The following is a 21,963-nucleotide window of genomic DNA, read 5'->3' on the forward strand; positions in this document are numbered from 1 at the left end:
CGATGACGTCGCATCTGTTTGAAATTCAATTCTCCCACAATTCGGAAGAAGAGCACATGACCACTGGGAAACTGCAACGGTTTCATGTTTTATTACAAAACGACATGGCAAAAACAATACATCTCCACAATCACAGAATGAGGTGACGGTGGCTCCGAGTCCGGTAAGGTCCGTTATTCATGAGCGAACTTATTTGTCTTTTAAAAAGTTCTGCTCGCGCCTCAGTACGTGGGGTGGCAGATCTGTGCAGCAGCCCGTCACTTCCATTGCATCTCGCTGCGTCCTCTCCAGGGACAGCCCCGCCGTGGCCACCGCAGCCCGTCCGAAGGCTCTGCAGTGGATTGATAAAAGTTCCAGAGTCTCTGACAGTGACATCTCTCTGGTTAAAGTCCTTTGGTGCCTTTGAACCCGTCGTGGTTTTGGGGTTGGAGTGGTCAGAGAGGAGAATACAAACGCAGAGACGGAGGGGAGGCGCTGGGAGCAAAGTGCATTTTTTTCCCTTTGCAGTGGAAGCGATGGAGAAAGTAAACGACGACAACAAAGGTTTTCAGGAGAACAACAATATGGCTTTTGCGTGTCTACACACGTAGACATTTCATCTTTGATTATTTTAGAACATTTTGAAGAACACAGATTAACAGCTCAGGCTGTTTGTATTTACATGAATTTACACGTCTCTCTCTCTCTCTCTCTCTCGTCCTGAGTGACTCACAATACTCGGCCCGTCAGATACAGTAGCTTCTGTCATCGTACATAACAGGGTTCTCTCACATGCTCGGACATAAACTCACATTTGCATTCATATTTGTCTATTTGTGAGTTTCTCCTGACGCCACAGTTTCCCGCCGTTCAAAGGCGGTGGACACTTTGCAATCCTACTCGTCTTCAGTTCGTTTGGAGGAAGCAAAAAGAAAAAAGAAAAGACAGTATGTTTGAAATCCGCCTCCGTACTTTCATATCGAGCTCTCTTCACACTTTGCCAGCGGTGCGGGCGATTTGAACATCGGGAAGCTCGCGAGCTCCTCGTCCAGTCCTTTCAGTCCCTCGCCCAGCCCGTCTCCCAGGCCCTCGTCCACCTCGTCCCCCTCCCCCGCCTCCCGCTCGCCTCCCTCGGGCCTCACCCTCTCCCGCTCCCCCGTCCTTCCATCCAGCATGTCTGCGGCCAGAATCTCCGAGGCAAACTTCAGCCCGCCGCTTCCCGCGTTGCAGTTGCCGTACAATGAATTTCCGTGGCCGTTGCTGGAGTTGCTGTTTATCAGGGAGCTGCTGTAGCTGTTGCCGTGGTGACCACCGTTACCCTGGTTGCTGAGGAGCGTCGTGGTCGTGGTGGAGGTCCCGTTGCGTTTTTCCGTGAGTCGGAAGCCCTCGGACAGCAGGCTGGCACTGCTGGGCGACTGAGGAGTGGCCGAGGAGCCCAGCAAGTCCCTCCCCTTTTCTGACGACAGTGAGTTGTCTGGGAGGTGACGTCCCTGGCGGGCAATCGTACGCCGTCGTGTCACGAAATAGAGGAGGAACACGCCGAGCACTAAACCTCCACAGAAGACTATGATGTAGATGGCCAGGACATGACGGCCTCCAGCTGTTGTCCCTGTCCCTCCCGCAATGGGGTCTTCTAGCGTCAGCTGATACTCCGCTCTGCGGCAGGGGGTGGGGTCTCTGACATCTGGCCCCGCCTCCTGGAAGGGACAGACAAGTAGAGAGATTTAATGTTTTTAGTAGGTAAAGTAAATATACAATAATTGGAGAAAAATGGAAAAAAAAAACTGAAAAACCAAGAAAAAAGGGAAAAAAGAAAAGGAAAAAGGAGAAAAAAACAAAAAGAAAAAATGAAGTGAGTGAGAAAATGGAAAAAAACAAACAAACAAAAAAAACTAAGAAAAAACGAAAAGAAAAAAGCAGGAAAAAAGGAAAGAAAAAAAGAGAAAAGGAGAAAAAAGGAAAACAAAAAAGAAAGTGGGAAAATGGAAAAAACGAAAAGATAAAAGAAAAGAAAAAAGAGAAAGAGACCACAAAAAGGAAAAGAAAGTGAGACTTCCTGCTCCTCTACCTGGCACGTGCAGACATACGTTCCCACGTTGTCCTGGCTGACGGTCACCTCCAAGTCGGAGTGGTGCTGCCGGGTGTGTCTGTGGGGGGGATACTCCCAGCTGCAGGGCCTGGGGGACAGATGGACGCACTGCAACAGGATACGCATGTCCTTGGAAACGCGCAGCACCCTGGGAGTCGGGGTGCAACGTCCTGGAGGACAAGAAGGAGAAGAGAATCAGCCGAGAAACAAACAAAGTGGAAAGATTCGTCTTTTGTTGACGAGAACATTTCTCCCATTTAAAATTCATTTAACTTATTGACACTCACCTTCACCCGTGGGACATTTTCTCAAGGCAGCATCCACCACATCCCCTGGTCCAGGCCTGGACACAAGACAATTTAGTACTTAATAGAGATCATTTCAGACAAACTGGGTTTTGTGTCTATTTCTCCCTATACATGTGGGTCACGGACTCCCTGCTGTACTCACTCTAGTGCCGAGTCCTTGCAGGCTTCCTCGGATGGGCTCCACACACAGCCCAGTCCTCGGGCTCTGGCACACACCTCACAGGTGGTGTACAGAGCGCAGCCCACAGCTGGAACACGAGCCAGAGACAGGGGGCTGCCCACCAGAGCCCAGCTCTGGAAACACATAGTTTTGTTTTTGTTTTTTTACAACTTATCTGTCACTCACAGACACTTTGTGCAGCATGCAGAGCATGTGTACGGACGCATGTCCTCTACCTCGTGCAGTAAAATGTTGTTAATAGGCTCAGGGGAGGGGAAGAGGGACCGCTCCTCCAGTAAAGTGGCGTTCTGGCCGACTACTGCCACCCGGTGAAGCTCCCCACGATCTGCAACACAAACACAAAGCAAGAGAAATGTTTTAATCTGACTTTATTTATTTGTTTTACGTTAAACGACTTATTTGCTTTTACGATAACATAACTATCCATCCACAAGTCCATCACAGAGGGATAGAGAGTCACATTGACAAGTGTAGTCATGGGTCAGACAGTTAATAAATGTTTTTTTAAGACATGTTCAATTCACCTGAAATTCCACAGCGTATCTGCATAAAGTATTGCTTTGACCCGCATGTAAACGTTTGGTATCCATATGCTTTGCCTCCTCCTCCCCTCACCTGTGCCAAGATGCAGCACCGCCCCCCTGCGCTCCTCCTCGCTGCCCGACAGAGTGACGGCCAGCTTGGTGTATTTGATCCCCTTCCGCACCAGCAGGGGCGCCGCGGTGACGCTGTTCTCCATCAGAGGGTGGTCCCGAACAAACGTCAGCACCTTGTCCGGGAGCTTGAGGGAAGACTCGAATCCCTCTGCCTTCAGTGCGCTGTTTAAGCACTTTAAGGGAAGATAATATTGAGTCACTCGTGAGGTTATAGCAGAATATAAATGGGATAATGCCTCAGTACAGTTTCATACCTGGCCAGGTCTCGGTGTGGGGACAGGTTCAGGGTTGATCCAGTTCTCACAGGTTCTCTTCAGCTCTTTGAAGGGACCGTCCATCACTTTGGTGATGTCCGACAGACTGAAGACGCACACTGCGGACAGCTCGTCACGCTCCCTGCAACAGAAAACACAACAGTTAATAATGTTGTCATGCGAAAGAAGAAACACAAAGAAAGTCAAAAGTATTTGTTCCCAATTATCACTTGCCCGATGAAGGGTTAAAGGCATGTCTGGAATAAATCAAATTGTTTAAATGACTAAAACTAGGACTATTGTTTAAAACTTTATGGTCTATTAGTCTAATCTGCCTGACATATTGATCTTTATTCTTGTGTTTTCACAAAATACAAACAACAACACAGAAAGTCATTTTAACATACCAGTGACTTTTAATTGGTCTAATCGGGGCAAAAACAAAAAATCACCCCTCACTCTTTAGTGTTAATAAGACACAGGGACTCAACACCTTTATAAAACTGAAGATTTTATGGTGAACAATATCTAATCGATTCAAATCAGTACTGAAAAACAATTTCTTTTATTTTTTTGATAATTTTTTTTTTTTTTCATTATCATTTATTTACAATTTTCGACAAAAAACAACAACAACCTGCACAATTGATATTGATAAAGTAATGTATTCCCCTCGCTGCTCAGCTCACCACTGTGAAGTGAACAGTCCGTAGAAGTGTGTGCTGCCGGGGTCGCCTGGGCTGTGCTGGGCGGTGAACACATCAGTGAGGATGTTGTAGCGCTGCCCGCTGGGTTTGTCCTCGCACACCAGCTGGGCCTTGAGGAAGGTGGTCCATCGTCGCTGCAGCGTCTTCATCCCTCCCACATCAGACTGATCAGAGGCCACAGGAGCACAGATCAGCCAATGACAGTCAAGGGATCAGTCAATCGTTTTATCGGGAGGCGGGGCGTGGGGGTGGGGTTTACCTTGCAGACCCGGGCCACCCTGGGCACTTTGACTTTGGTGTAGAGGTCGTACTCTTTGGCCACCTCGGTGAAAAAAAAGTAGATTCTGTCGTCGTCTCCTGACGGGTTGCTGTCCTCGGCCTGCTTTATGAAGGCGGAGCTGACGAACTCCGGGTCTGAAGAAACACCAAACACACACGCACAACATTCCTTATCTCTGCGTGTCGATACGACAGGCAGAAAGACGGTCCGGACGTGTGTCTCACCGCTGAGCCAGTTGATGGAGCGCTCCGTTCGGATGCGCCCCTGCTCGGGGCCCGTCGCCCTGGAGATGTCAAAGAGCGTTCCCAGGAAGTTACTGGTGGCCGCGGTGTAGAGGACCCCGTCTGAAGGAAAGACAGAAACGTGGCAGATACGGTCATTGGCCGCTTATAGAAAAAAAACATCAAACCTTCACTTAAAAGTCCACTGGTTCTTACCCGCCATTACAGCCGTGTAATGCTGGCTGGGTTCAAAGGGACATTTGCCCTTTCCCGTCTCCATCTTCACTCCTCCATCCTCGGCTTTCTCCAGAGTGAAGGACGGAAGATCCTGCAGGTACAGAAACAACAATACACTTTATTTATATAGACTAGTGTTTACAAACCTTCTTTGTGAGGGACTCAAATATGGGGAGAAATATAAAATCACTGAATAACAAGCCATCAATCTTGGATTGCGAGAGGAAATCGGAGCCACACTCGCACAGGCAGGACCACTAACCACTATACCACTGTGTAACCTGACACAGAACATTCCGGTAGCAATTATAAGGGTGTGTGTGTGTGAATGTGTGTGTGCCACTAACCAGGAAGGCACACTGGGGATCGAAGGCGTACGTCCCACACACGTAGATTTGTTCATTTCCCAGAAACTTCAGCAGGCGGATGTAGTTCTTGCAGTCCACCTGCAGAGGGAGACATACACAGAGAAATGAGGAACTATAGCTTAACCTCCATATATTATTAGGTTAAAAGTCCTGATTCAGCCAAACACAATGAATATTCCAAATAAATATAAATGCATGTTATGGATTACAGTTAAAACTTAGACAAAAAAAATAACTAATGTAGTACTGATATATCCTCACATTGATTACCTTCTAAATGGAAAATACATTTTAAGATCATCTATATAGGTGTAAAACAGGTTTTGTGACCTGTATATGACAGTATGGGACAGAATCTATGTGCATTTTTTTTTTTTTATAATGATAACACATGATCCCACAATAACCATACTGGATCTCCACAGAAAGGCTGGATTGAATTCTGAGAACAGTTGGAGTGTCAATAAATCCAACAGGAAATTAGAGATCCCCACTGGTGTGAGTGTTACCCGAGATCCCCACCGAGACCACCTTAACCCACTCACTCATATAGTACAGCTCATTTTCATGAAAATTAAATACAAAAAAAAACAACACACATGTTCCTTTGTAAAACCTTGTACACAAAGCAGGTGGAATATTCAGTCTGTTGTGGAAAAAACAGCCCCGCTGTCCCACCCAGGTTACCATGAAACCATGACGTAGGGTGTTTTTTTTTATATGTGTGTGTGTGTGTGTGTGTGTGTGTGTGTGTGTGTGTGTGTGTGTGTGTGTGTGTGTGTGTGTGTGTGTGTGTGTGTGTGTGTGTGTGTGTGTGTGTGTGTGTGTGTGTGTGTGTGTGTGTTTGTGTGTGTCTCATTGCGTGCTGTTCTGGCTGAACTCCAGGCTTGAGTCACCTTCTCCTCATGGGACCTCATCCTCGATGATGCCCAGATCATGTCACCCAAATCATCCCTCACCACACACACACACACACACACACACACACACACACACACACACACACACACACACACACACACACACACACACACACACACACACACACACACACACACACACACACACACACACACACACACACACACACACACACACACACACACCTCTACCGAGTCAGCTCCACGTGAGGTGATACAGAAAGACAGATAGAGGGAGGCGGTGGGCGCTCAGGCTGGTAACAATGGGCTCAGCTTGGGATTAGCTATTTCCAATGGCCCAAATTAACTTCATTCATACTAATTGGCTTTATTCGCAATCTGGCATTAAGTGGTTCGAACAGCTCCAATTTGTGTTATTTGATTGTGTTTGGATTCTGCCGTGTTTCTTGATTACATTTGGGTCCAAGAAAAAAAATTTAAATTGTTCGTTTTAATGTAAAAAGCATTTGTGGCTTCAAGTGCTCAGTGTAGAAATTAAAGGTCCCCCCACCAAAACATCTAAAAAGCTTTTCATGCTGGCATTTACATACTGAAAAGCAATTTCTTCTCTGTAATTATACTGCTGAGATGTGCCTGCTGTGCATAACTTTCTCTGCATTCACCTTCCATTATCTCTTTTTCTACTGCAAACTTTTCTTCTGCTGAGTGTTTGGTCAATTCACCTTTTCTGAGCTGGTTTAAAACACCAATGGAGTTCATACTTTTAATTTTTATATTGAATTTTTTTTCCCCCGGCGGACACATGCAGCCTAATTTCATCTTGAGTGGGCCAGGCCAGTAAAATATTGCCATGGTAAGTCTTTAAATTTAAACTTTCAAGTTTTTCTTTGTTGTGGCGCAGAGTATACGTGATGAAAATATTTTATTTAACCAAACAGTTACTATAAAAAATTACCGGAATCTCAACATAAATCCTGTTTTAATGACAGAAAATATGGTCAAATGTCCATAAAACATCTATAACTGTCACATTTTTCAGCCTTTTCCATGCATGTTTTTACAAACTCACCCGGACAACATGGCTTTGAGTCGAATTTGCTGTCTTACATGGAAACATCAGCGATACCTCAGCTCGGGTCTTAATGTTGTGTCTGCTACCTCTAAGAAATTAATTGTTCATTTAAGCTTAATTGTGACAATTCGCCAGGGGTTTTGGCCCGATTGGAGCCTCTTGCATGCCGAATTTGGCCCACGGGCTTTATATTTGATGCCCCTGACATAGAGAAGAATTCAATCAGCATCATTTAAATCTATGACGCATTTTTTGCTCACACTTTTGGCTTTCCACAACTTCACTCCTTTAATTCACTGCCCTCATCAGCATCATGTTCGATCCCAGCAGCCGTGGTCTAATATATTCACTTCATTGTAAATAGACTAAATCAGCCGTCAAAGCGGCAGATGTTCTGTATAATTCTGTCCGTCAACTCTTTGGGCAAACATTCTGCCGTCTCCTGTTGACAGCGCGTTTCTACGGGACTCAATCTACAACCGCACAGTTAAAACCGTCAACATCCATTCCACGCGAGGGTGGACAGGCAGCTCTGAGCGTGGACAAACCAGCGTGGAGCATGAGAAAAGCACGGAGAGTTCAAACAATAATCACTGATGCAACAAGAACTAGTTTTTTTTTATTGAAGACTGATGATTGCACGATTAACCACCCCGCGCCTTGTCATAAATCTGCTGCGAGGGTATCGAACCCCTGCGAAATGCAATTCTATGTGTAATTTCAACATCCCAGACTTCCTGTGGTTGAGAAACACTGATAACCGTGAAGCATTGTGCAACGTTGTCTCTGATTCTGCAGTTTTCTGCATGATTCATACACACATACACGTGCATGCAGGCAGCCTGTCGATGACTCTATCTATTTTCATCCATTGCTATCTGTCTCTCTCCCTCCTCTGCCTGTTTCCATCCCTCTCCTCCACCGTCGTCGTCTCGCACCTTCTCACTCGCATGTTAATCTTGTAATCAGTGCCTTCGCAGAAAAAAAACCCCAAAACAGGCCTTTTCTGTCCCTCCTCTTTCAGTCTTCCGCCTCCCTGCCTGCTTCCAGGGGCGGAGAAAAACACCGCGCAGATAAAATGGGTCAAAACTAATTACACTTCCCAACAGTTGAGACACTGACCTTCCATTGACTTTGTTTATCTTTAGTTTTGACCCAATTTTTTTATTTTTTACCTCGATTGAGGCATTCTTAAGCTTGAAATCGCTTCACTTTTGTTGGTAAAATCCCCAGAAACCAGTGAGGAGGAACGGACTGAATGCAGCGCCGGAGAGTTTACTGTAAGCAGTATGGACTCGCAGAATAATGAGATGTACAGCTTGAGTGTACCGTACGCTCTATTTAATCAGTTTCCATAGTCGGTTACTGGACATCTGCGACTTCGCACACACACCCTCTTATACTCTCATTGTGTTTGTGTTTTGTACGTGTGCGTGCATACACGCACACACACACACACACACCCCTGATGAGGCCTTGGCATAAGTCCCAGAACTTTTCATCTGACGCCTAACAGCACGAGGTAGAGAAACACACACACACACACACACATGCACACACACACACAGATTGTAGATGCTGCAACAAATTTCAGTTTTATTTTCTGAGGATACTTGAATCCAATAAAACACTTCAAAAGCATTACTACGATTTGCATTCTGGTCAATACTGCTGGTTTGTTGATGTCAACCAATTTTTACATAAAAAAAAAGGACTATATTATCTGAAACACAATGAGTAAGAGGGTTTTTTTTTTTTTTTACTTTACACAGGATCTGAGCAGTTTCAGGACACTTTGTTGGTTCAAAATGTTTTAACTGAGTCAAAACGACCTGCTCTTTCAGGAAGCAAGCAATTGACTGTCCTGGATGTTCCTGAGTTGCAACAGGAATAATGGAAGGCTGAGTCACAGTGAAACACACTAAATATACGTGCCGGCGACCTGCTGGAGTTCAGACGGGTCTTTTAGGTTTGAGAAAGGAGGAAATGTGTTCGAGGTGAAAAAACAAACTGATGTTCTCACCTCGGTTTTTCCCTTCGCCACACAGGACCTCCTCTTCTCCTCAGGCACGTCCCAGATGATCTGGAGGAAGAGAAACGACACATGGGAAGTTCGGGATGAGTCTCATTAGTGGCTGATTAGAGGTTCCTGTCAAACTCTTTTAGGAAACCATTCATTTGGAACGCCAAATTAGTATGAATCTAGCTTAAAATGATCAAAAACATATCTACCTCAATTTAATTTATAAAGAATTGTGATCATACGTGGCAACATCCGTCCATCGCTTTATCACATGGTGGTCACTGGGGGGGGGCGGAGCTGAATCTAGCTCAAGGTAGAACATGCAAAATCCACATTGAAAGACCCCTAAACCCAACAGACCTGTCATTCCCCTGCGACAAGCATGTTTAAGTGAGCTTAAAGGAGGCCAGAATACATCAATAATATAGATAAAAATATAATAATGAGTAAAAACCATACTTTGTGCTGATCCAATTCAGTTTCCCATCTAATATGCTTCACCGTAATACTAAGTAGTTTGTCTTATGGGATCGGAGTTTAATTTAAAATGTCTGATCATCGATGGCACCTGCAGTAAATTCTGTTCTACAACTGGGATTGATGTTGATTGCACATGTACACACACTGTACTCTCACCATGCGAGGGCTTTGGTTAATTCTCTTGATGTCCACGGCGAGTATGGCGTCCGTGGCTCCCAGGAAGAGCATCTCCGACGAGCGGTCCAACAGGAAGGTGCTGAAGTTTCCCGTCTTCCCGAACGCCCCTCGCCCCAGGACGGCTTCTGTAGGCCGAGAAGGAAAGAGAGCGGGTGAGATTTCGCTTTTCACACAGTCGTAAAGTTTCACTGAGACACGACGGCGCAGGACGCATCTGCTTATGGCTTCTCTCTGACAGAATGAGATCAATTCGCCAACATATTCGAGGCAAGAGGTTTATCGAGATAAAGCGATGAGCGATAGAGTGATGAGAATAGGAGGGAGGGATGAGTGACCCCGGTTTCACCCCGCCCTCTCGGAGCCTCAGATTAACTGTTTTAATCTCTCTGAGACTTTTTCGCCATTTTAGTGGCACCCTCCTCTCCTCAGATGTCTTTATTTTGAATACTGTGTACTAAAATGCTGTTCCAATCCGGGGGGGCGGGCAGGGGGAAAGAATTCCTACAAAATGAATATCAAATGGATTCATCTTTTAAATAGTTTTCAATCAGCTATATTTGTCTGCTTAATCTAAAAACCGTGGCGCGAATCAATTTACCAGAATCCTTTGAATTGTGTTCCAGTTTTTGTTTGCCACTCACTCGTTCTCCCTCCTACAGTTTCTGCAACAGGACAAAGACCGAGTGTGAGTGTGTCTGCGTCCCAGCTGCAGAGAGGAAGGAGCACAGCTGTGTACAAGGGGAGAGGCTGTGTGTGTGTGTGTGTGTGTGTGTGTGTGTGTGTGTGTGTGTGTGTGTGTGTGTGTGTGTGTGTGTGTGTGTGTGTGTGTGTGTGTGTGTGTGTGTGTGTGTGTGTGTGTGTTTGTGTGTGTGTATGTCTATGTGTGTGTGTGTGAGAATGTTTGTGTCTGCAGCTTTGGCGATTGTGTGAAGGTCCGGACATGTGTGGTGAGAGGGGCCGTACAATGGGGTGGTGGATACAGAATGCATGTTCTCCCTGTGTGTGCAACGGTTCCAATGTTTATCCACAGTCTATAAACATGCATTTGACAGGAATTAGTGGCTTTGAATTGAACTTGGTGTGTGAATGTTTTGTCTGTGTGATCTGATCAGTTTTAGGGTCTGCAACTCTAAAGCCACATGAGCTTTCTGGGAATCATATGCAGATCAATTCTCATCCCATTATTATTAACAAATCCGCCCACGGGTACGAATAAAGTAATTTTCAGGTTAGGGTTCATTTTATTTGCATACCTGGCTTATTTTCTAAAAAAAAAAAGACACTCATGGCTAAAATGATTAAAAAGTCTGAAACTGCTTAAATTTGTGTTCAGAAAAATGCAACGAACACCTAAAATTGCTATTTAAAAAAAGGCTACAGACTGGTAAAATTGCTAAAAAACCAGGATAAAAAAAGATGAATTGGCTCAAAAAAAAAAGTAGCCAAAATGTCAAGAATGGAACAAACACAGGTCAAACGGTTAAAACAGATAAACTCGAAATGGCTAAAACAACCACACTAACTGAATCAGTTCAAATAGGTTAAAACTGCTAAAAAAATTGCTACGAAGGCTGAGACAGTACAATAAATTCTAAAGTCATAAAAACTGCATCAACATCTGTGTTTTGTGGCTCCAGAATTATTTTATTTTGTGGAAAGTCACAAAAAACGGCCATTTTGAGGAGAAAGGTTGGAGACCCTTGGTTTCGGGTTTTGTCCAGATGGGATGGACTCCTGCAACCTGCAACCCGACGTGGGATAAATCAGTGACACATGCGACACAGACACATCAGGATGATGGATGAGCAGCTGATGCTAATGAGATTAGCACGCGATGTTCATCAAACTATCATGACCGCGAGCTGAATCCAATTCTAAAGGTTCATTACAAACTACACTTGTACAATTAGACACCTAATGAATCATGACTAATGATATTCATATAGATAATGACATTACATATAAAACTCAGAGGGATGGACGGTTGATCTGAGAGAGCTTGTAGTTTGTCAGTGAACAATAAGGGAAGTAAAATACATTTGTCAATTGGAAACTAACGAGTGAGAAATACTGGAAGTATCGCAGCTGAGATTGGGCAAAAAGCAGACTTCCTGTCCATTTAGAGACACCAATCAACTTGATATACAGCTCTATTTACTGTAGGAGACTGGAGTAAATAAAACGACAACAAAAAACAAACAAACTCATGCATGCACGGGGGGAACATGCAAACACGACACAGAGGATACTACTTTTGCCTCGTGTCTTTGAAAAACAACAAAAAGCGACATAACACTGAGCTCTCCGCACCAGCATGAAAATGCAACAATCTTGGATGGATATGCAAATATTAATACGTTATTATCATAACAAATTATAAGAAAAATGGTTATTTTAACCAAATTAAACTGACAATATTATGCAGTCACAAACAGTTAGCGGCCATATTGCAAATATCTTCGTTGTGATGTAAAAGCTTGATCACTGTTCTTCCCACAGATCTGCACAAAGATCAAATCTGATCCAACTGGACAGCATTATGCTGCAGGTAGAGAGAAGAGGCGAGGGGAGTGGATCAGACCGCGGAATCAAGATAGAAAACATTTGTTGACTTCTCTGGGAAAGACAGCTGGTGAATAAGAGCCAAGTCAGAATTTGATATAGTTCAGAAATGACACGGAGGAAAATATCTCTTCACTTTGAGGATCACAGATGGAGTTTAGAGGAGCCCGACCCCCAATTTGGCAGCTGTCGCACTGAAAGATTTAAACTGCTAGGCTCGTCCCGTTGCTTCTCTTGTGGGCTTCAAGCACCATGTCAGGATATTCTGATAAAATGCCACTCGGCGTCGACATGCTTTTCCACTTAAGAGGGCCGTCTTACGTGTGTCGCTCAGCGAAATGAAAAGAGCACACCAACATCTGCCTGTAATTGAATCACGGACAGTTTCTCTCTCTCTCTCTCTCTCTCCACCCCCCCCCACCCCCCCCCCCCCCCCCCCATGCAGCCTCGTCTGCGTCTGTTTCCCGTAACATTTCACATGAATGTCATTCCTCATTCACTGAGGAGCCATCTGTTCAGCTGGAAGCCTCCGGGCAGTCAAAAAAGCGCGAGCTGCTCCGATTTGCTCGCAGTGGGCCGGCGCTTCCTGAAAACCAGCCAATGTGAGGAAGCGGATTGAGATCGATACAAAAGGGAAAGAAGGATTTCTGTTCCGGCTGCTGTTTATTTATTTATTTATTTATTTATTTTATGCACGTGTGCATCTGCGAGAGAGCCTCGCTGTTGGCCCTGATTAAAAGTTTTCCAGTGCGCCGTCCTTCATCTGCTTCTACATCCGCAGCTATTGAAATAAACACTTCCCCCCTCAATCTGTCACTCAGAGCTGACTTCAAATGATAGCCGAAGGGGATAAGAGGCGACGCCACGGAAACATGAGAGGCCCTTTCGGTCTCATTCGCCGGCGTCGTCAGCTTTTTTCATATTTGCGTCCCTTTTGTCGCTTCTTTTCATCTGTGCTGTCAACCGTCGATCTTTTTGTCGCCTCACAAGACCAACAGCTTCTTCAAACTCTCTTTATAGACTGTTTCCTCTTACTGGACACACACACACATGCACAGACACACACACACACAGACACACACACACACACACACACACACACACACACACACACACACACACACACACACACACACACGCACACACACACACACGTGCATAAAAGCAGACATGAGTGTTACTGACACAGGCCAAAGGCAAGGTCTGGAGAGATGTCCTTGTAAACTGTACTCTCCGGCTGCATGGGACAAGACAACACACACACACACACACACATATATACACACACACACACGATGCCACCACCTGCTGTTCTCCCTAATGTACAGGGATGATTCCTAGAGCGACACCATCTGCCCTTCACACCTCTAAATCTCCACATCCTCGCGCAGACCACAAACAAAAGCGCAAAAGACTTAGAACATTACAGGCGCCTCTTTCTCATGTGTCTTTTATCTCCACGGTGACATTTGTCGACGGATGTCAGAGGAAACTTTGTGAATAAATTTGAGTTGACGCATGACGGCAAGGAAGAGAGGAGCATGCTCTGCAGGTTGGGGTGAAAAAAAAAAAAAAAAGCCTCTTCTTTGACAGCGGCAGCCTGCAGCTCACCGCGAATCAAAGCTCAGATCCTGCCCGTGTGCGTCTCCGTGCATGTGATATATGTGTTAGTACAAACATGAATGCATAGTGGGAATATTCCCAAAAGGGTACATGTTGCATCAAAACGCATTGGAGAATTTGCCCAATTAATCTTTACTATTAGAGCACTGTGCCGAAGAAAACTAGGTTTTGGTCAAAATGCATATTTTGTCACAATCAGTTTTGAAATCAATCTGTTTCTTTACCTGCTCTGCTGCATTTACTTATTGGTTCCTAACACTGGCACTAACTTCTTGCTGAGCAGGTAGATTTCCAGAGGAGCGTATTTACAGACAGCTGCTTGCTGTCGTTGAACCAGCAGAAAAGCGGTGTGAGTGAAGGGGAAGCTTAAAAGCTGCAGGCTGGAAAACTAAAGAAAAATAGCAGGAAAGCTGTAAAAATGCTCCCACAGATGCGAGGGAAGCTGCAAACTGCAAAGTTATCATCACATGGAAAGTTTGTTTTTTACCCCCTCACTTCCACCAGTGACACATTTATACCTGTGCTCACAATCACAATGTATTTTGATTTAAGAATTGTCACTCATTTAATAAGAATGCCACTCTGGCTGCCAACTTTTGACTTCAGCTTGAAAACAAAAACACCGAATCAATTAGTTGTGACTTATAAATAAGTTTATCATCAGCATATAGTCGAAACAAGACTTCTACACATTGACACCTTTCTGGGTAGAACTGACACAGTACATGCAACAAATTCAGAACTATGAGCTGTAGGCAATAAATACAGAATGAATGTCACTTTTAAAAATGGATCAAGTTGTAATCTGTTTCATCTTTCATTGTGAAAAACAGGAAGTTCAGTATTAAGCTAAAAACTGCAGTTCAGAGTGACGAAAGGCATAAAAATGTGACTTATGAGTTTGTGACATTTGGAACGTGAAGAGATTTACTCTGAAAATCCTAAATCCTGTTGTTATAGAAACAATCCTCATATTCACATTTATGAACAAGTTACTATCACAGTCTACTTTAAGTGTATGTTTTTGGACTGTTGAAAGAAAACAGAGAAAACCTACATACATCACCAAAACACAACCTCGTCTCAACCCACAAGCCTTTTCTCTATGAGTTGTGAACGCTGCACTGCTGTGTGGCAGTATTGTCAATGTGAATGCAGCAATTACTGACTGAGCGTACAAGTCTATCGAGTTTTGCTATCTTGGGTCTAATGAAAAAGCCATTTGCCTCAGGACAAGGAATTACAGATCATTAGATTATACAGTTTATTAAAGTGACTGCAATCGATGATTGTTTTCCTCAGTTTGTCACTTATAAATGTTTGTTGTTTTGTTTTTTTGCCTGCCGCTGCAGCCACACAGAAGAAATGCTCCTCTTTGATAGTGATGTTAACGAGGAGGAAAACTTGATTTTCATCAAAGGGGGGGTCTTTAAAAATATAACAGTGGTTCCCCCATAAACATGCTTTTGAGTTGCTCTAACGTAACATGCAATGCAACTGGGACAGCAGAGAGAGATCACCGGTCCGACGCAATAAAAATTATTCAGATGATGTGTCTAGCAAACCTGGTGACCTTATGCATGCTGATTTAAAAAAAAAAAAAGAAATCCCACCCAGAGTAAAAAGCGACTGGTGTGAGTATAAATGAATAAGTAGTCCTAAAATACAAAATTCTCTCCCCTGCCATGAATCATTCATTCATTATACATTAAACATGACAGAGGAGCAGCCAGGGAGAGAGCCAAGCAGAGGTTTTCTCGGTGTGTGTGTGTGTGTGTGTGTGTGTGTGTGTGGGGGGGGGGGGGGGGGGGGGGGGGGTGTCCATTAAAGGTTTAATAAACTGACTTTTGCTGTGGGGGGGACCATCCTTGGTCTCTGGCTGCAGGGCATTGTGGGACCAGACCAACTAGGAAGCGATAAATTATACACCACCCTCCTTCATCTGTCAGTCAAAACTGACGGGATGGAGAGAAGAGATGCAGAGAGAGAGAGAGAGAGAGAGACAGACACACACACACACACACACACACACACACACACACACACACACACACACACACACACACACACACACACACACACACACACACACACACACACACACACACACACACACACACACACACCTGCTCCTGCCCCCCTCTACTTCTAAACACACACATACACCCACTTCTGGGCTCCTACGGTGAGACAGGACACAGCTGCGCCATCGACACAATCCCACACTCGGCAGAAATGCACATTTATAGGACGATCATCCACTCAGTGCCATTTTCCAATTTTCCAGCTGCAGTTTCCTCTGAATTGTTCCGCAGCAGTCGGGGGGCCAGACGCACTTCATAGGTTAAAGGGATACATCGGCGTTTGGCTGATTGTCCCCGATAGACGGCGCATCCATTAACGGGGCTCCACCGCGCTTCAGCGTGCATTATTCTGAACGGCTGCAGACAGCAGTGATCATCCAACAGAGACTTCTTTCAGGAGGACTCAGCCTTACAGCCTAATTGTTTGAAAAAATGATCCTAGTTAAGGCTGATGTTACCAGGCTTGATTGCACATTTTGGCTGTACGGTTAGAAAAGAGATCTATTCCGTCCCTGCACAATTACGGGAAACTGTTCTCTATATAATTTGAAAAAAAAAAAAAACAGGGTTGCAATGACATTTTCTCTATGAAGATAGAAAGCTGACCTCAACAGCACTGTCGTCTGCATAAAAATCGACATTTTCTAATGTTTCATGTGTTACTCGATGTTCTTTAAAAGTTGTGTTATCGAGTGAAAGCGAAAAGTTAAGGACCACAAAGAAGTCTTATATAGGATCATTCACATACACAAGTATCATTACTTACTTATTCAACTTCATCTCAACTCAATACTATATTTTGGGATAGTGTGTCAAGCCCTAAAACATTAAAATAGTTGTGATTCATTACTCTGTAAACAAAGGGATTCCATTGGTTTCTTTCTAGAAACTCCAAAATTGACAAAATGTTCATTTATAATCAAATACGATCTGCAATCTTAAACCAAAGCTTTACAATCCCCCCCTAAAAAAAGCAGCCTAACTGGGGAAATAAATAATAAATGCCCCCTGTTGCAGATGCACAGACATATAGTTTTTTTTTTTACAATACACTGCGGTTTACTTTATTTCGCAATCAGAAAAATCCCAGTGTCTGCAAGAGCATCCAGACAATGAAAGCGGTTAGTGATTGTGCTCGTAATGTTTGGTTAACCTCTTGTTATTGTTCTTAAGTGGCTCATTGTCTTTGCTTTGATTGGTGATTGAAGTCGGCTATTCACGCACATCCTCTCTAAAGAGCCACGGGGAGGGAGGCCCGCCGTTCACCCAGGGCTGCTTGATGAATCAAATTAAAACACAAACATGTTAAAACCGTTTCCTTCTTTCAGACTTTTACACGGAGAAAAACGTGGCAGTACAATTTGTAGCATCAGTGTGTGTGTGTGTGTGTGAGATCAAGAGACAAGCAAGTCAAAGAGAGGGACACAAGCCTCCTCTTGTAGTAGTCACGGTCAATTTCAGCCTCGTTTCAGGCCAATAAACTGCCTCACAAAGGCATCAAAGCCCGTTTGATCTGCAAAGAGACTGACAGTCATTTAGCTCCCGTTAGCATCGGTCGCTACATACCAATGCAGCCGAGAGCCACGGCAGCTAAAACGCAACATCGACATGAAACGCTCGGGCTTGAAGGTGAAAAGTGAATTTCATTGAAGTGTTTGTTTACGTGGAAACACACAACATTCAGAGAGGCATTTGTGCGATCTTCGACTTTGGAAAGAGCAATCACATCTCAAGAAGTCACCTCAGATCACAAAGTGCGGAATAAATTAACTTTTCACATCAATGTGCAAATATAACAGCTGATATAGAAACGGCAAAATGTGTACGACACACAGACTATACAAACACTTTACATAAACAAGGTCGCTCTTAACTCACAGCAGCTCGCAAGGTCATTTTCTGCAAGCCTATTTTCTTTGTTGAGTGAGATATATTAGAGCCACAGCAAAGGGCTGCCTGTGCGCTACTGTGTCTGCAAATTTCATCAAGTCAAATGTTACAGCTTGTAAGAAGTTTAATGGCTCCCTTAATAAAATATCAAACCAATTTCGCCTCTGAAATGAAACATCTGAATGCAGAAAGCAGTTTGTGCTGTTGTGTGTGTGTGTGTGTGTGTGTGTGTCTGAGTTAAGTTCTTTATTAGGCAACAGTTTGCTGAGAAACCACAAAGTCTTTGGACCTTTAAAAGTGAAATAGGGTGTGTTTAATAGGGCCGCATATGGCTTTTTATTCAAGTTATTAAACTGCAGAAGTTTGAGAGTTGTTTGAGTTTATGTGGTGAATGCAACCATATTATAGTGATGGTGTTCTGGTCCTATTACTAAATAGGGTGTATTTTAAAATAAATAAAATAAAATAAAAAATAAAATAAAACTAAAATAAAAAAAAATGTCCATATTTTATAGGGACCAGCATTCTTAAAAAAATGTTTTTTTCACATAGAGTCACATACTTTATATGAAGGGCAAAACATAATGTAGTAATGTAATGTGTGTCTCAAAATCCTTCACAAATTTAACTTACTCTTTCGTAAATGTGTAATAAATGTAAAGAAATTAAGAATTGACAAAATATGGTCACTTAAGAAGAAGGTACAATGCATAAAATTTGGTATGCAACGATACCGATACAGGTATTCAGTGTGATACTGCGCGGCGTACTCATACTTGTAAAAGATCTCCGATACAACCCAGCGAGTATTACTTCATCCGTGAGCTTAACAGTATTTAATAAATACTCCTATCGGTACTTGGTATCAGCAAGTGGCTCAGGATTGGTACTTGTACTCGTCCTTCAAAGAAGTGGTATCGTCGCTTCCCTACAGAAATTCTTTAAATAGAAAAACGTGGCTCGTGCTTTGAAGTGCATCTATCTGGATTTCCTCCTCGCCACTCAAGAGGTGAAGACATCAAAACAGTAAGTGACCCTGAGACAAGGTCGGCTTCTCCTCCGAGGTGCTGCTTTGCTGGGGAAAACACACACACACACACACACACACACACACACACACACACACACACACACACACACACACACACACACACACACACACACACACACACACACACACACACACAAGCTAAGGTCCCGAGGGGACCGGAGGATTATTAGAAAATAAAGAGGAGGTGAGAGCGGAGAAATGAAGAAGGAGAAGAAAGTATATATAAGGAATGAAATGATACAAAAGACACGGTGAGAAGGTGAAGTCAGCATGAAGGAGGTCCAAGGCTTCTCACTCCACTGCTCTTCCTCTTCTGCTGTGTGTTTCGATACTTCCCTGCATCCTCTTGGCTCAGGTTGTTGCACCCGTTTGTCTCTTCTTATATGAAAATGAATTCCTTTGTGCATGAATCCATATACCATCACTTCTCTCCATTTCCCAGTTTGAGTACCTCCCCCCCCCCCCCCCCCCCGCCCAACCCCAACTTCTGTCTCCCTCGCTCCCTCTCCTCTCTCTCTGGCTCTGGGTGATAAGCAGTAGCACTACTAATCAGGATTGCCCTAAATTCGCCCATGCCCTGCAGGATTAGTGCGCGTGAGTGCGTGCGTGCTTGTGTGTGTGCGTGTGTGTGTGTGTGTGTGTGTGTGTGTGTGTGTGTGTGTGTGTGTGTGTGTGTGTGTGTGTGTGTGTGTGTGTGTGTGTGTGTGTGTGTGTGTGTGTGTGTGTGTGTGTTTGTGTGTGCGTGTGAATGCCGGTTTGGAAGCAGTGTGCCGCCAGCGTTCATCAGGAGTGTGTACATAGAGCCCAGTGTGTATGTGAGAATGGGTTTCTGTATGAATGAGTCATTGAGTCGACACAACACAGCTATTTTTATCTTACAGTAAGACTGTACCGCTAGAAATAGATATTTATATTAAAAAAGAAAATCCAGTTACATAATTCAGTGTCCAAACATAAGATCCTATGCAGTTCATTTCAAGAGGACTGATGACTGTATTCACTATATTCACATATGATGTTAAAGTATTGAATATTAATAAACTCAATGCGCAAATGAACATGTAAATCGCTTATTTCAGGGGGTAAACTCTGCTTTAAGTCCACAAATTCCAGGAGCAGGTAAATGAGATGGTTCTGGTGTCAAATTACAAGCACACTGATGTTGGGAAGATTTTGATGTGCTCGTAGATAAACGCCATCTATTCAGAACATCTGCGGCACTGCCCTCCCGGGGTGAGTCCAAGTGAATTGCAGTGTCCTGTGAAATCTAAACTACCAGTGTATTTATCAAGCGTTTATTATTGTATGGCGCAGAAGCCTGACTCAACTGCCAAGCTGTGTGTTTAAGTTCTGGCCAGCGGATTCAGACAAAATAAAGAGAGAATCGGTGTCTCTTAAATGCAAACAGAGCAGACGCAACCATAATATCTGTTCCACCACAGCGGCTTGTTGTGAATGTCGTTGGCTCGGGGAGTCCTCCGAATGAGGCAGCGTGTACGTGTGAAGTCACATAGCAGGCACCGGTCTGTATGGAAATCACCGGGCAGCTTTTCTTCTCAATCTGAGGGAATTGTAGAAGTCTGATAAACAATGCTTTAAGTACAGTTGTTTATCTTCCACCGACAACAGGCCTTTTTAATGGCTCCGTGCATCATTTTGCCAAGAGGATAAATTAATATCTTATACCCGACAGAAGCTGAAATATGCGAAACAGAAGTGATTCTCCAGACAGCACCGTAATAGGTAGTTTGCAGAAGTGTAGACATTTTTATTCATCTTAAATTTCAAAGTTATTATGCCACTCTTTTACCGCTCAAGATGAAATTGAGCAGACAGGCTTAAATTGGCCAGCCAGAGATCAAATTTAAACCAAAAACTCCCAATTCCCAGAATCAGTGTGGCTGAGGGAAATTTAGATAGATGTGTCAGGATGTTCGAGATCCTTTTTTGTATTTTTCAAATGAAACAAAGTGATAAACTCAATGTACGTGGCCCCTGAACGTGAAATGGACACCCCTTGTGTGAATGTTCTAAGAAATTTGCATGTAAATTCAGTCCGAAGCAGCAGGACATTAATCCAACTATTAATCACCTTGTGCAAGAATTAATACAGAAGACAATATATGTCCTGATAACCACGATTCATACAGTGTGTGAATGGCTGAAAGCCAAAAGGAAATGTGTGCAACAATCGATGCAACCGCTTGTCATAAGCTACATCAAACTGAGCACTCCCGAGATTCACCAAGCCGGAGGAAAACGTTATCCTTTCTGACTGACTAAACAAACAGCTTGTGTTGTGATTTTCAGTTGAGTAACAGTGCCGCCACAGATGTTTTCCCATTGGTACGGCGAAAACAACAGGGGGGCCGGGTGAAAAAGAGACAAGAAAGGGTTTTAAATGGGCAGACACAAGATGAGAGATACTAGGGCCATAAAAAAAACCCAGTGAGATTCACACACTTGTGTCAAAAACGACCTTCAAACACACAAAATTGTTCACTCGCAGATTTCTACCTGATGCATCTGGATGCACAAATGCTCACACAAGCGTACGATGATACAAGCTGTTTTTTTTTTTTTTTGTCCCACCACGCTCTGCACCCAGTCTCCAGTATAACTGGCAAATCCCCTTCATGTCTTTTTTTTTTAGGTTTAAAACTCAATATGATTCACTGTGCCCAAAAAACCACACTCCGAACGCTTCTCATTAAAAACTGCAGAAACTAACATCTGCATGCGAGGGCAAACACTCACACACACTCGGTCATCTGGTCTCTTCTGCCAGGGCTGAAGCAACAGCTGGTCAGTGTCGCACGTGGCGACCTCTGCTCTCACAG

At 43.9% G+C, this 21,963-nt stretch overlaps 1 protein-coding gene across 1 annotated transcript in view; it reads right to left on the minus strand.

The window, feature by feature from the left end:
- Positions 1 to 68: 68 nt before the first annotated feature.
- sema4f (sema domain, immunoglobulin domain (Ig), transmembrane domain (TM) and short cytoplasmic domain, (semaphorin) 4F) overlaps positions 69 to 21,963 on the minus strand; it is a 55,636-nt gene continuing 33,741 nt past the window's right edge. Inside the window, exons 2-15 of the mRNA XM_080486834.1 lie at positions 9,893 to 10,038; positions 9,257 to 9,316; positions 5,260 to 5,358; positions 4,892 to 5,003; positions 4,679 to 4,798; positions 4,434 to 4,588; positions 4,157 to 4,338; positions 3,468 to 3,609; positions 3,173 to 3,386; positions 2,773 to 2,882; positions 2,519 to 2,670; positions 2,356 to 2,411; positions 2,048 to 2,238; positions 69 to 1,676 (exon numbers count right to left, since the gene is read on the minus strand). Coding sequence (XP_080342960.1) covers positions 954 to 1,676; positions 2,048 to 2,238; positions 2,356 to 2,411; positions 2,519 to 2,670; positions 2,773 to 2,882; positions 3,173 to 3,386; positions 3,468 to 3,609; positions 4,157 to 4,338; positions 4,434 to 4,588; positions 4,679 to 4,798; positions 4,892 to 5,003; positions 5,260 to 5,358; positions 9,257 to 9,316; positions 9,893 to 10,038 — 2,462 coding nt within the window. The 3' untranslated portion in view covers positions 69 to 953. The remainder of the gene's footprint in view (positions 1,677 to 2,047; positions 2,239 to 2,355; positions 2,412 to 2,518; positions 2,671 to 2,772; positions 2,883 to 3,172; positions 3,387 to 3,467; positions 3,610 to 4,156; positions 4,339 to 4,433; positions 4,589 to 4,678; positions 4,799 to 4,891; positions 5,004 to 5,259; positions 5,359 to 9,256; positions 9,317 to 9,892; positions 10,039 to 21,963) is intronic.

This window comes from Lipophrys pholis, assembly GCF_963383615.2.
Source record: "Lipophrys pholis genome assembly, chromosome: 18".
Taxonomy (NCBI): Eukaryota; Metazoa; Chordata; class Actinopteri; order Blenniiformes; family Blenniidae; genus Lipophrys; species Lipophrys pholis.